Source organism: Brachyistius frenatus, unplaced genomic scaffold (genome assembly GCF_029030835.1).
Source record: "Brachyistius frenatus isolate BFR_SWC_R1_liver_20210118 unplaced genomic scaffold, ASM2903083v1 Contig_199, whole genome shotgun sequence".
NCBI lineage: Eukaryota > Metazoa > Chordata > Actinopteri > Embiotocidae > Brachyistius > Brachyistius frenatus.
Window position 1 is genome coordinate 1 of NW_027210798.1, and position 14,894 is coordinate 14,894.

Consider the following 14,894-nt stretch of genomic DNA (forward strand, 5'->3'; position numbering starts at 1 on the left):
ATTTCTTTTCTACAGATCATCGGGTTTGTCTTTTGTATCTTATTTGTTAATTTCTTTCCTGCTAAAATAAAGAATATTTGCAGCGTCTAAGCTTCTTTAAACACACGACATCTTTTGGGTAATTCAGCTGCTTTATTCTTCTCTCAGATGTCTTTTCATCTCCAAACTATTTTGTTTGTTCTCGTACGACAGTGAGTTATATGTACTGAGCACATTTACATATTGCATGATGTATAAGCTTGAATGGCAGCGTGGTATATGAACACACTCCAGTATGAAGTCATGGCAATTAAACAAATGAGTGATTTTTTTTAACAAAAAAAACACTAAAACTGTGTAAAGACTTTCTGGGAGATAAACTGAGCATCTCTGTGGTTCTTAAATGTTTTTGTTTTAATTTATATTTTTTTGTCTTTAAATGGATTTGTTTCTTTTTGTTTAACTTCTCGTGTCATTTATCTTGCATTAGATGTTTTTGCAGGCAGTCAACTTGTCTTCGCTAGCCGCTCTTTGTCTCTTTTCGTATTCAGTTCCACATTTCTGTGTTATTGCTTAGTTTTATAACTACAGAAAATTCATCAGACATATTAAGATGAAGTATGAAGAAAGAAACATTTTCCAAGTAATTAAAAGTCCACACCTTTGCTATACAAGCCGCCTGATTTTGAAAGGTTTTCTTTGTATTGAAAAATGAGAAATATTTAAAATAGCAAAATGTGGATAATGTACTGTAGGAAGGCGACCGGTCTATTTCCACGTCCTCTCCGTGTGAGCGCTGATGTGGCTCAGAGAGTTCCACTGGTTCAGAATCAGATCTGATCAGTCAGGCCGTGAGGTTCAATCCTGGATTTGAACTGCAGATCTTAAAAAATAGGGTTTGTTTTATCTGCAAAATGCTTCTTCCATCCATCCATTATCTAGACCCGCTTTATCCTGAACAGGGTCACAGGGGAGGGGGGGGGGAGCCTATCCCAGCTCACATAGGGTGAAGGCAGGGTTCACCTGGACAGATCACCAGTCCATCACAGGACCAACACAGAGAGACAGATGGAGACAAAGACCGTCCACGCTCTCATTCACACCTCAGGGACATTTGTAGAACCACCAGTTAACCTGAGGTTCATGTTTCTGGATGGTGGGAGGAAGCTAGAGAACCGAGAGAACCCACGCAGGTACACGGAGAACCTGCAGACTCACACAGGAAGGCCCGGATTCGAACCCAGAACCATTTTGCTTTGCTCAAAATGCTTCTTATTACATTCAAATTCAATTCAGATACGACGACTTCATGCAGCTCTGAAATACATAAACATGTTCTGCATCACATTTACATCCATATTCATTTTAAACACCTTGTTTTCAGTGTTTGTCTGTTTGTCAGCACAATTCCAGAAGCATCGGCCCGGTTATCATGAAACCTGGTGGAAGGGTGCAGCACGGGCCATTAATAACAACAGAGCATCAACAGTGAGATAGGACATTTGGAGTGAAGTTCATTAGTGAAAAAAACATCAGCCATTCTAGAAATAAGAGGACTCCACATTCACAGCCTCCAGTGATCCTCTGAGAAACACATGAACTCACTCAAACTCAAACAGCAGCAGCTCTCACGGACAGAAGATTCACAGGGGAGAAGTGGAACCAGTTCAAGTCTAACATTACCACAACTATCATGCAAATATACTATTAAATGCAGGAAAAATGTCCTTATTGTGAAGTTCCCATTTTCATGGCATTGCTTCAGTCTTATTATTTGATATATGTAGCAGATGATATTTGTGTCTTCTGGTTTTCAAATTTGTTGTAAAATATTTTCCACTTACAAATTCTGTACATAATAAATGGACATCTGAGATGCAAGACTTTCAGTTGGGCACAAGTGTATTTGAACTTACACAGCAGAATGTGAAATACACACGCTCTGTGCTGTCTAGGCGTGAAAGTTACACGTTTTCCTTTAGTGGACGAACATGAAACCGACGGCATGCGTAGAGCCGTGTGAGTTACAGGAAAATTAAACTTATAGACTAAACTAGTGGTTCTTGAAACAAAAAACAACTAAACAAAAACGTTGTCACTTCCTGGATTCGAATCTTATCTTCCTGCATCGCAGTCTGTGAATAACACGACCAAAACATGTATTTAGTCGCCTCAGGTGTGGCGCTTTGGTCACATGACATTTACGCACGTGTAAGTTTCACGCTTTCAAAATGTGTAACTTTCACGTAACTTTATTCTAATAGTGCGCTATTAATTTATGCCTGTTTGCTTTTTCATTTTATCATTTTTTCTTTATTTAAATTGGTTTTATTTAATAATTACTTGATCTGTTTAAATATAAATATTTGAAGGAATATATGTGCAGTACTAGGAGAGACTAAATGCCTGTGCAGGGTCGGCCCTGATTGGTTGCTGTGTTGTCGGAGGGTTCAGGTTAAAGGCCAGCTCTCACATCAACCAGTAGTGTTGCCAGTTCCATACAACAGACCCGTGGGCCGGAGGAACTGTCGTCCTGCGCCGGACTTCAGTCGAGAAACTTCAACTTTTGCATGTTAAATACTGAATTCAGATTTCCACCGTGTGTTTTGTACAACCTGCTGTTTTTAAAACAACACAGTCAAATCTGTAGCTGCTGATCTCAGCACAGCGAACACAGCAGATACAGCTGTTTGTGTAATGCTGAATGTCTCTGTGAACCGGTCAGTGATGCGCTTAAAGACAGGATTTAGTGAGTGTGGAGTCATCCTGTCTGTGACACTCAGAGGACGTAGTTACACTTCTTATATTTTAACCAGTCAGCAGTTAGAGCTTTCAAACATTTAGTGAGCGCAGTTTTAGTTGTTTTTTTTCTTTCATGCAGCTTTCGTGTTTTTGAGAAAATAAATCTGTAACCAAGACTTCAGTGAACTAGACAGGAAACGATGAGTCGATGACTTTGTATTGCTCATCAGTACATCTGCTAACTCTGAGTGTGTCTGTAGAGACACATTTTTTATGATCTTTTAATATGTGTTTGTAGTTTTTTTGATGATTGTTTGAAACATCAGAAAATAAAAGCAGATTTGCATCACAATCCCCCAAAAACTTCCAAACTTTTATTTTGTCTCAACAACATGAAAGTGAACGAGATTAATGTTATGATTTGACATTAGATAAAAATGTTACAATTGTCGGAAACTGGCTGTTTTTATTTGATATGTTACACTTTTATTCTTGTTTATTTGTGATTTCTATGGACAATAATTCTACACTGCTTAAAGTTCTTGTATGGATGTTCACATGGAAGCTGGTGACTGCTGTTAGGTTGATGTATTCAGCAGGAATAATATTTATAACACTGATGAGCAGACGCTGTTGCTGAATAATTGATATATATTTCTCTGACTACTGCTGTACTTTTATTTTAGATAAAAATTGCAGTTTCTTTCAAACCTCTCCTGCTTTTAAATAACGTTACATATATATTCCTGTGATCAGGTTGTAAATATTAGACATAAGTGAAATTGATGGAGCTTCTTTAGTTTGCAGGGGAAAAAAGCAGTTTCAGTAAAAGTTAAACTTCTGTTCAGTACTGTAAGTCGAGGAAAAGGTCTAGTTGTGTTGACAAAGCAGGTTTGATCATTGTCAGAAGAAATCTCTATTGTTGCACACATGGTTTATTCCTCAAAGTAACAACTTTACATGACTGTATTTCAAAACACATTTGTGTGTCTGCACCGAGATGATTTTTGGAACATTTTATTCCCAGAAACGACATCACAACCTGAAGAAAAGTGTTTTTTTTTATGACAACAAGGAGAAATCACTTTCCTGTCTATTGTTCAACATGGCAAAGGTTGTTTTTTTATATACAGTGTGGAGATACACACACACACACACACACACACACACACACACACACACACACACACACACACACACACACACACACACACACACACACACACACACACACACACACACACACACACACACACACACACACACACATACCTCAGCTGGCATCTTGTCACAGCATGCAAATGTGGATAAAGCAGAAGGTGTACGAGCGCATATTTTTTACTAAATGCAAGACCTCATTTTTGGGGCGTCGGAGACCTTGAAGGGATATTGTGTGTGTGTGTGTGTGTGTGTGTGTGTGTGTGTGTGTGTGTGTGTGTGTGTGTGTGTGTGTGTGTGTGTGTGTGTGTGTGTGTGTGTGTGTGTGTGTGTGTGTGTGTGTGTGTGTGTGTGTGTGTGTGGTGCCTCCGGTGACTGACTTCACAGGGGTGGAGGCTGCACACTGTCCACTGTTCTGTCCACACACACTCTGTATAATCACGTTCCCTGTCGGGCCCTATAAATCTGTAAGGGCCCAATTAAAGATCGCCTTTAGCGTGTCCACCCCTACCAGCACACACGTGTTAGAAAGAGAGAGAAAAAAAACACAACCCCAAAACACTGCTCGCTTTTTGTTGAATGTATATTTGACACAACAGATTGCAGTGTAAAACAATAACAAAGATTGTCTGACTAAAAATAAAAACAGTGTAAAACCCAGAAAAAAAAAAAAAAAGCGTTTGGGATTTTGGTTGCGAATCACACATGTGCAGCTTGTGTGACTCCAACCTGAGCTTCAAGGTGCTACGTGAATATAAAAAAGTAGAAAAAAAAGATAAAAAATTGAAGATAATAAAATGATACATTAAAAAATTGTGCACATTAAAAGAGCTGATAGCAGAACGCAGTGCATGCAAATCAAACTGAAGCTGAAACCTTCTTTAAAACTTATATTGAAACTGATGAAAACAAAAAGAAGTTGGCTGATGTGACTAAATGGTTTACAATTTTTAAAAGTTGATTTTTGGTGTTTAAATGACATTAAAATAACTTCATTTGTGCAGAAATACAAAAATACTTATTTTCATCAAAGGCATAAATTTACAAAAAAACAAACTTTTTTTTTTTTTAATGTACAACAATCGGTTAGAAAATGGACTCTATAGCGTGATGATGATGTGTTCAAGGGACACAGTGAGCGTTACTGGCGGGGCGCGTGGTGTTGTGACTGGTATGTAAATATCTCATTAGTTCGGGTTAATAACATTCCCGTGCTCTCGGTTGCAACATAAAGAAGACGCCATCTAAGTGCTAAAAATTTGCTCGTTCACGGCGCGTCCAGAAAGAGCCTGATGAGCCTATTAAATGTCAGCCTGCAAAATTATGCAAGAGGCTAAAAGCGTTTAAGTCGGACATAAATACCAGCGGACCCCGAGGATTTCATGTGGAATTATTTACGTGGCCCCCAATCGGGACGGAGAGCAAACAAAGGAATAATTAGCCGGCCGTGATGCTCGCTGCCCGTCTCCTGCACTCCTGCGCCCACCGAATGCGAGACACTCACCCATTCCTCCTCAAACTTGATGGTTGTTGAACTTATTTTTAGTGTCATTTGATAAGCTTCCCTGCTTGCACAGAGACATCCCACTGACCCAGCCACTGGTCATTGTCTATACCGCTTCCCGTCAAAGCCGGCACGCTTTGTCAGGTTTCGACTCGAATATCCATTTTGCATCTGAAGTACGGTATCCGAAGTGACTGGATCATTCGAGCCTTTTTCTTCAGCTGCTGCCCCCTTTCCTCCCCCACAGTGTTTCCGCTCACACTAACATCATTTGGGATTGGCGTCATGACAGCGCGCTTGAGAAATCCACAATATATATAAATATATATCCCCTGCTTTTTGGGTTGAGGGAGTCGGGGTGGGAGGAGGGGGGACATCATTTCTGCAAATGAACAATACTTATCCGTCCGTCGCATCCGTTACTTTGGGTTTGCGTTTTGGACGCGGCGCACCGTCACTGTGGCGCCGTGTCCTCTTTTTTGCTGTGAATAACGCAGTAATAGGTCATTCAATGTCAAAAGGCATAAAACAGAGACAGCCAGGTCTTCACAGGCTGCTGCTTGCTGTTGCTTTTAATTATTTTAATTAAACTTTGATATTCTGGTACCGGGAGAACTAGCGGGTCGTGACGTAGGCCGGGAGCCCTCGGAGGATTGAGGCGCAGCGTCGGGCGGCGTATCTATATCTGAAAAGTCCTAACTGATAGGCCTGTTTATGGGTTGTGATGTGCTACGCCTTACTGAGCAGAGAGCAGACTGCACTGAAAACAGGGGCAAAAAACACCAAGCGCCATGTCAAGGTCTTCAAGGCATCAATCCCTCAAAACTAGCTGGAGCTCATGGTGGTCAGGAGGCTGTCCCGCGGTCCAATAACGCTCTATTAATTTCCTTTATCCCGAGTGCATAATGAAAGGAAGGTGTCTTCAAAAAAATACAAAAAAAACTAACTAAAGGGCAAAGTCTTGGTGCCTTCCAATACCTTGGGGCATCCTGTCTACAATTTGTCATGCGTGTGCACTTCTCAGTGTTAAAATGACAGGATCAGCCAGTCAAAGGGCGGCCGGCGGGCACGAAGCGCTGCTGAAGTTGGAGAGGAGTCGTGATGAGACATTGCCAAAAGGCAACGGACTTCTGCACTTGTGAGGCCCACTGGGATTATTCCGACTTCCACGCCAAAGGCAAACAGCCCCTTCCTCCATGGTTTTTTTTTTTTTTAGATAGCTTCCGTCTGTGTCCATGAAATTAGGTTTTTCACAGAAGGCACAATATGGTCAGAATATGTTAAGCCTTTGGTGCGCATGAAAAGCTAACCGAGTCTGAGTGCTGAGTTCTGGGGCGCCGGGACGGCTGCTCTGACTTCTTTTTAATAAAAAAATAAAAAAAGATTTGGTGTGAGGAAAAGGTGGTAAATAAGTTAAAGAATAAGAATATAAACATTTCAAGGCGTGTGCTTCAGAGGCCTCGGCGTGAAGAACCCAACCGAGGGGGAAACTTTGTGCACAGAGGGAACAGATAGTGGTTTCAGCTGCAGGATTACACATCTTCAAAGAAAAACCTGAAGCTCTTCTGTCGTCCACGGCGACCAGCTCGGTGGTCTTCACACAGTCGCTTCTACTGATGCTGCACACGGCTGAAATTAATACACCGGCCCTGAGAGACACACAAAGAAACACATTCAAACTTTTACAATCTACTTCATATTTCACTGCAGGTTTTCAAGTAAAAAGGATATTTTTTCATATCTGTTGATATTTCTGTTCAGATTTTTTTACATGAAAATTTGACTGAAAATGTCCTTTTCTTATTAAAATTTAAAATAAAGGTATGTATATGAAAATGAATACATCATCAAGAGTAGAAAAAAAAATAAAGTTAAAAAAAAAGGTCTTCCCAAACAAAACAAAATAAACCAATAAAACAAATGTAAGGAAACAATATTCATCATAAATAATCAGCACACAAACATTTAAAAATACTGGAGCTCACTGATAAATCTATTGAAACATATTCAGGACAAATAAAACGACACAATTCAACATTCATCTGAACATTTTGTTCCAACGACAATCAAACGAAACATCAACTGGTGACCTGCTGCACATCTCTGTTACAAAAACCACACAGATCTGAGAGAAGTAGGGCTCCTGTGTGTGTGTGTGTGTGTGTGTGTGTGTGTGTGTGTGTGTGTGTGTGTGTGTGTGTGTGTGTGTGTGTGTGTGTGTGTGTGTGTGTAGCCTCTCCTTGCAGCAGCCTGTTCACTAACAGTAGGCCGACTGGCACCAAGAGGGAGCTCTCACACAGCGAATCCCCAGCAGCCCGTCGGCCTTCTCACACACACACACACACACACACACACACACACACACACACACACACACACACACACACACACACACACACACACACACACACACACACACACACACACACACACACACACACACACACACACACACACACACACCTCCGTGTCTCTCTGTCTGCTTCCTGTAACCTCATTCTGACATCATAACACCAATTCTTTCTACTTTATTCATTAAAGCTTGTCTGTAAATCCTGCTGCATATTTTAGAGAGCAGCCAACAACAGATATAACAACAGGATTACTGTTAAAGGATGAGTTCACCCAAATCACAAGACCAGACATTTCCTCATTTACTTCCGGTTACATCTATTCATGCAGATGAGCAATGAAATGAGGGTTTCTACAGACTTACTGTCCACTTTTCTTACTACAAAACATTTCTTGGCTCAACGTAGTTCCTCAGACATGCTTTAAAGTAGAATGTGTTTCCTTCTCGTTTGGGTGCAATGACCCGTTAATACCATAAATAATGTCCAGTAGACATGTCCTCTGAGATGGGAGCAGAAACACGGATACAAACTCCAAAACAAAAGCCGTCAGTTGTGTTTCAGTGACTGAGATCCGACAGCGTGAGCATCCGTGTCACCGCGCAGGTGAAAGGTTAAAGGTGAAAGGTTAAAACAAGAACATTTCTGCAGGAGAAGCAGTTCGTTGGCGCTGCAGGTGCATGGCCCAACTTCTACCTGTGTTACTAAAGCGCACACGTACAGAAGCTGCCTTCACATGGAGAAAGAAGCTCGTGGCAGGAAGTGAGAAAAGACTCTTAGTGGTGCATCCTGGATAAGATGGTATCAAAAAAACAACAGAGACTACAGCTTTCCATTATGTCATCAGTTCACAATAATCATACACAATACAAAAGCTTTAATAACTAATAGAGCAAAAGGTAGAAAATAAATCTGATCACTGCAGATAAAGTACAATAAGAGTGACGAGAAGAATCCCGTTGATGTAAACCTTCAGAGTGTGAATGTGAACGTAAACTGGGCTTCTCTTCTCTGGGACTCTGATTCATGTCCAGGCCGGAGCTCACAAGTGTTTGAACAAGTACAAGCATTTGTTCAAGTGTCCACACACTGCTGTTCTCGGCCTGTCTCGTCCCAACAGGTGACTCCGGAGAGACAACATCAATAAAGCATGCGCACCATTTAGCATGTCGTGGCCACGACTCGTTAACTGGGTTCAGGGATGTAACGGATTATTGGGAGTAAAAGGGAATAACAACGATATTGATTTAGTATCTCATGGCCTCAATTTCATAATTCAAGCGCACAATTTAAATTGCATCTCTCTGCACGGCTCCTCCGGAGCTCCGGAGGTGACTTCACATCCACAGAGACAGTTTGCTGCTCTGATCTCAGTTCAGATGTCGTCATTCAAAACCCATTTTCAACCCATTTGTGGTTTTGTTTTGTGTGTTTTCATACATCCAACATTCATAAACAGCACGGCTTTGGCCCTTAATGATATCTGGATTTCTGCATGATGAATCTGCAGCTGGAGAATCCAACTGGAGAAGATGATGATTTGCAAAGTGGCGGAAGAAATGTAGGTTTAAATTGTGGTTTCAGGGTCAGAGGTCACCGAAACCTTTTCAATTGTTTTAAAATAGCATTTAATTTGAGACGAACCGATTCATTTGCTCAACCGAATTTGCATACGTGCTCACATTTGAGCAGCACATGTGCTTCCTTCTCTCAGAGGAAACAAAAGCACATTCTTCCACACACAGTTCAGGTGGCGCGTCCTGTCGAGGCGTTACGGACCGAGATGAGGGGCGGCGGCTCGGGGCCGCCGGTGAATGTGGAGCTCCTGCAGCCAGTTCCTGTGCTGCCGCCGCTCCGACTGTATCTGCTCTGCAGGCTGGCTCCGGAGCAGAAGCGTACACGGGCCGACTGTGACGAGGGCTTTAGAAAAGCTGGAGAATCTTCCATTTCTCATTATTTGGCAAGGCTGGTGGGTGTTTGGTGGAGGGGTGGGGGCTGCGCTCCATCTCTGCATGGTAAGCCCCTCGACGTGTACCCTCTGCAACTAATCTCACACAGTCAACAAATAAGGCACATCAGATGCTGTTTTGGCCACGGCCATCAGAGCGGCTAAGTTCAGTGGATTTTCGGGGTTTTACGGCGCGGGGGCTCGGCGAGGGAAGAAGTGCTCTCCGCGGTGGCAGAATGGCAGGCGAAGCAGGGGGATCTGATGCGAGGGCGAAGCAGGTGCAGCACAATACGCTCCAACCCATTCCAGCTCCCCTGGTCCCAGATGAACGGGGCCTGACTTGGCAGGGAACGCCGCCTTGTAACTGGGCCATGTTGGAGGGACGGAGGCCCACCTGGGCCACCCGGAGCGCCACAACAATAGTCTGGATACGTCAGCATGGCATGTCAGTGAAATCACATCAGTCGGACGGCAGCGTGACTGCGTGGAGACGGGGAGATGAGTCAGGTGGGGAGATGCAGAGGTGAAGAGACAGGAGGGGGGGCATCAACCGCAGATGAAGATTGGGATTAATAAGGTTCATTACAGACACCCCACTGACTTTTTATTGAAATTAATGGAAATATATATATATATATATATATATATATATATATATATATATATATATATATGATATCATAAAAAATTGGATTACAGCAGCATCCATTCTTAATATATCATCTGGAAGCAGAAAGATGCAGCAGAGGGATGAAATATAGGCTTTAATTAATGTTATCAATATTTTTACTTTTTCAATGAATAGACTTCTAATCAATTAAAAAGTCGGACTATCAATTACTGCTCACACTTCAGCTTTAACTTCAGATAGTGAAATTAATTTGTTGACTTTATCCAATTATTAGTGTAAATAAAGATTCAGTATATGATGAGATGAGATTTTATTTGACAAACTATTCCAACTGATCAGTTCTTAAAGCTATCTATTTTCTCGTCAATTCGCTGGCTGTTTAATGCACCACTAATGGAAATATTTCCAACGAGCTCAAAATGTTGGAGAGGCAAATATTAAAGGATCTGTGCATTGTTTATTTTTTGTGTAGAAGTGTTAAAGGAATTCTGCTCTGAGCAGCTGAAATAAACTTCCTGGAAGTGTTTTAGACGTGATCGGAGCCGCGGCCACCGACGACGGCGGCGTGTTCGCGGCCTCGCAGCGTGTTGACAGGAGCTGCAGAGGGCCACGTTTACCCAGTCCTCAGACAACATGTTTGTCACTGGGACTGTTGGCTTGTAACTTGAGGCAGAGCTCCAGAAGTGAACTGATGGGTGTGTGTGTGTGTGTGTGTGTGTGTGTGTGTGTGTGTGTGTGTGTGTGTGTGTGTGTGTGTGTGTGTGTGTGTGTGTGTGTGTGTGTGTGTGTGTGTCTCATCTCAGTGTTCACACCCTGAGCAGCTCGAGTCCCCCACAGCTGCAACTCTCAGAAGATCTCTGCTGCTTCAGAGAGACTGATGCTGGATAGACTTAAAACTAAACGCTCACATTTTTGTGATTTTTTTTTTCTTCCTATAAAACACGACAACAAAACAGAAAGATTGCAAATTAATGTCTGTTTGGAAAGATAATCTATTGAGGAATATTTGTGTTTCTATTAGTTGCGTTCACAACAATGCTTTTAAGATCCAACTACCAATGGACTGAAACACCCAAAACCCGACGACACTCATATTTTCCATCTCCTGTAGAGGTAACAACGTCTGCACCTTTTGTCTGATGTCACAAACTGGAATATTTAAGGTCCACGTTTCCATTTCTGGACTTCAACAAAGGCTTTAAGGTTGTTTGAAAGATGTCACATAACACCAGCGAGCTTCCTGGCTTTAATGATAAACTGTACTGTGTTTACACTGCAATTATTTCCACAGTCAACTATATTGTTTCAACTGAACGCACCTGTTTAAAAGGATTAGGTTACTGAAAGCTTAGTTCTAAACACATGATCTGAAGTATGCACTTACCAACGTCTCTCTGACACAAGTGGATGCAGCTGAACCTGAAATGTTTGTAAAGGTTGCTGCTGGACACCTTTTTTATTTCACCAGAGAAATGGAGGCTCATGTTTTCTATCCGATGGAGGACGGAGATCAAACTGCTGATTCACCTTCACATCAGAACATGGTCACACGAACACAACCTGTGGGTCGTTCTGGTGGTTGCTGGGATTTGATGTGAAGTAAAACTCAAACCCTGAAAGTTACGCTCCTTCACGTCTAAACGTCCAAATTTCTGACTTTCCTTCAATAATGAAGTCAATAATTGAGTAATCATCTGTGATTTATAAACTAAACAAAACCAGGACTCATGTTTGCCTGTTCATGTCGCCTGCTCAGAACAAGTTGGAGACGAGTCTCCACCACTGATAACAGGAAATAAACACAGCTGATGGAGAAGCAGCTCCTTTCCAAATGTTTGTATTGGCTTGGTGTATTAATTGATTGTATAGTTTGTCACATTTACAACATCAAAGACAAAAAAGATGCACGAAAGAAGAACCAATTTAGGTTACAGAACGAATCTCCCATCTGGACTGGAGTGTGAGAACACTTGCAAGCATGAGAGTTGTAATCCAGTTGCAAGATGCTTATTTTGCAGTGATAAGCTTCAGGCTTTGAAAGATTTTATTACCAGAACAGACTTTTTTCCACATTAGAGCTTTGCAGCTATACAGTAGCTTAGTTAATCTAGGGCTTACTTAATCCAACAGCAACACTCAACAGTCGTTATTCCAACACTCGTCTGTGGTTCTGATGAAATGTTAATGAGTTGAACAGCATATTCGTGCTCAGACAGTCCTCATGTACTGCTGATCATCTTACATCTGTTACTACAGTAATCACATCTGGATGCTGCTGCTCCGTTTCTCCTGACCAGGTAAAACAAGTTTTGAGTTTAACAATCACAGATCATCTACCATCATTGAATATGTTCAAGATCCTAAACCCGGATTCAAAGCCGCATTAAAAAAAACATATAGTGACAGACATATTCAGGTGGATGTGAATCAGGCAGTTGGTCCACGTCATGACACGAGCACCCAGCGTCAGTCATAAAATCTAAAAGGCACTCAGATTACCTATTAATTAATTAAATCACACATAAAGGCGTTTCGTAATCTAGCAGCTGTGTGAGAAAGGTTAAAGCAGGTTACACACAGCAGCTTTAATGACTGGAAAGTAAATTATTCACCCTCAAAGCTCCCGATGCATTTTATTTATTAACACCATCAGTTTATTTATTAACACCATCAGTTTATTTATTAACAACATCACTTTATTTATTAACACCACAACATCAGTGATGTTTGGAGCACAGTGCTCTTCATCAGTGTTGTTAATAAATAAATTGCATCTGGATCTTTAAGTGTGAATCATTTACTTCTGTTCACTCCTCAACATGATTCCAGCTCCTGGTTTCACTGTGTTGATGAGTGTTTTTTGTTCCCTTTGATGTTTAACTAATTCCAGTCTTTGATAAGATGCAGTTTTTTCTTTGGTTCTTCGACATATATCATTAAACCTCTTCCTACACTGGGCAGCAGTTCTCCCAATACCAGGTGAAAAGTTATCTATAATATTAGTTACTTCTTCACAAGCTGTTTTAACATCAGCCTGTGGAGGCCGACTTGTAATGCCATAAATTGGCTGATTACGAGCAGGAACCTCCAGACAAGTATGTCAGTTTCCTCCTGTGTGAAGTTTGAGTGATGGTGACGGTCTCCTCCTTCATCAGTCATTAGAAACTGACAATACGCTGCACCACAGCTGTTTTAAAGATGATGAGTGGAACTGATCTGATTGGCTAGGACTGAGGTTGGCTGTGACACACCTTCTGATTATCTATTCGCCCTATCCGCCAAAAACGTTGGCCACAGCTTCATGCACTCCTTTCTTACAAAACTTAGACCTGTGACGTGATTCAAGGAAATGGAGCTCCTTGGCTTTAAGTTGAGATGACACACTCGGTCAGATGGCTATATATGGATTGATATATATATATGATTACTCTGAGACAGTAACCATGTAGCGGGTCAGGGGGTCACTAAATATTCTGCTGAGGCAGACGTGGCCGAGAAAGCAGCTGGAAAAACAAAAAAACTTGACTGCAACAAAGCCTCAACCGAAAACAAGAACTGCTTAAAAAAAACACCGGCATGTGTGTTTATCTCCATATTCAACAATCAAAATCTCTCAATGTGTTTTCTCATAATCTGATAAATTAAAAGCCAAAATTACAGGAACTGAAGCTTGAATCTGCTGGTTGAAAACACCAATGACACCGATTTGAAACCATGTGACCATTTAAAATAAATACATAAAAATAAGCAACTTTCTGAAGGAAAATACAGGCTTTATATTGTGACATAGAAATAAAGAAAAAAAAACGTAGAAGTCACTGACTCCCTCAAGACTTTACTATATTTATCATCGCCGAAGCAAGTATTAGAAAAAAAAGGTGTGAACTCTTCCTTTAACGAATTCAAAGTGCTCCAGTCTGACAGAAGCAACAGACTTGAGCAAGTTAAAAAACAACTCCACACGGTGTCATCCTCCCCTCCACGTCGCCGCCTGCCGAGCCTCCGCCACCAGACATGTGTTCTGTTTCACTCCCGTGTCCTCGGCCACATATTGAACACATTAAAAGTTCAAGTTGCAGAGAGAAGCACAGCTGCACCGGGACAGAGGAGAGAGCCAGAGTGTGAGCAATCCTCCCTCCACGAGGCTGCTGGCCCTCTTCTCACAGCCCCTCGTCCACACACACACACACACACACACACACACACACACACACACACACACACACACACACACACACACACACACACACACACACACACACACTGCCCACACAGCGCTGCCATCTGGCCTGCTGGGAAATCAGAGCCACCTGAGACTCGGCCAAAAGCATGATGCTCGCTGACAACTCGGGCATTTCTACTGATTGTAAAGAGATGAATAAAGATTATACGAGCACATAAGGTACATCGGAGGGAGAAAAAAAAACAGTTACTCCCTTCACGACTGTGAAGTTTAGCAGATATCTTGGAAGATGCTGGAAAAGCCGTCATGCATGCTGGGAAATATTTTTTTCAAAACTGTGAAAAGTTTAATATTTGTAATATATATGTTTATATTATTTACACAGGTGCACCGGGCTG

The 14,894-nt window shown here is 41.7% G+C and overlaps 1 protein-coding gene across 5 annotated transcripts in view; it reads right to left on the reverse strand.

Moving 5' to 3' along the window:
* Positions 1 to 3,915: 3,915 nt before the first annotated feature.
* Positions 3,916 to 14,894, reverse strand: part of antxr2a (ANTXR cell adhesion molecule 2a) — a 78,999-nt gene continuing 68,020 nt past the window's right edge. For all 5 annotated transcript variants that reach the window (XM_069718791.1, XM_069718793.1, XM_069718792.1 and 2 more), the window contains one exon: positions 3,916 to 7,032. In XM_069718791.1, coding sequence (XP_069574892.1) covers positions 6,994 to 7,032 — 39 coding nt within the window. In that variant the 3' untranslated portion in view covers positions 3,916 to 6,993. The remainder of the gene's footprint in view (positions 7,033 to 14,894) is intronic.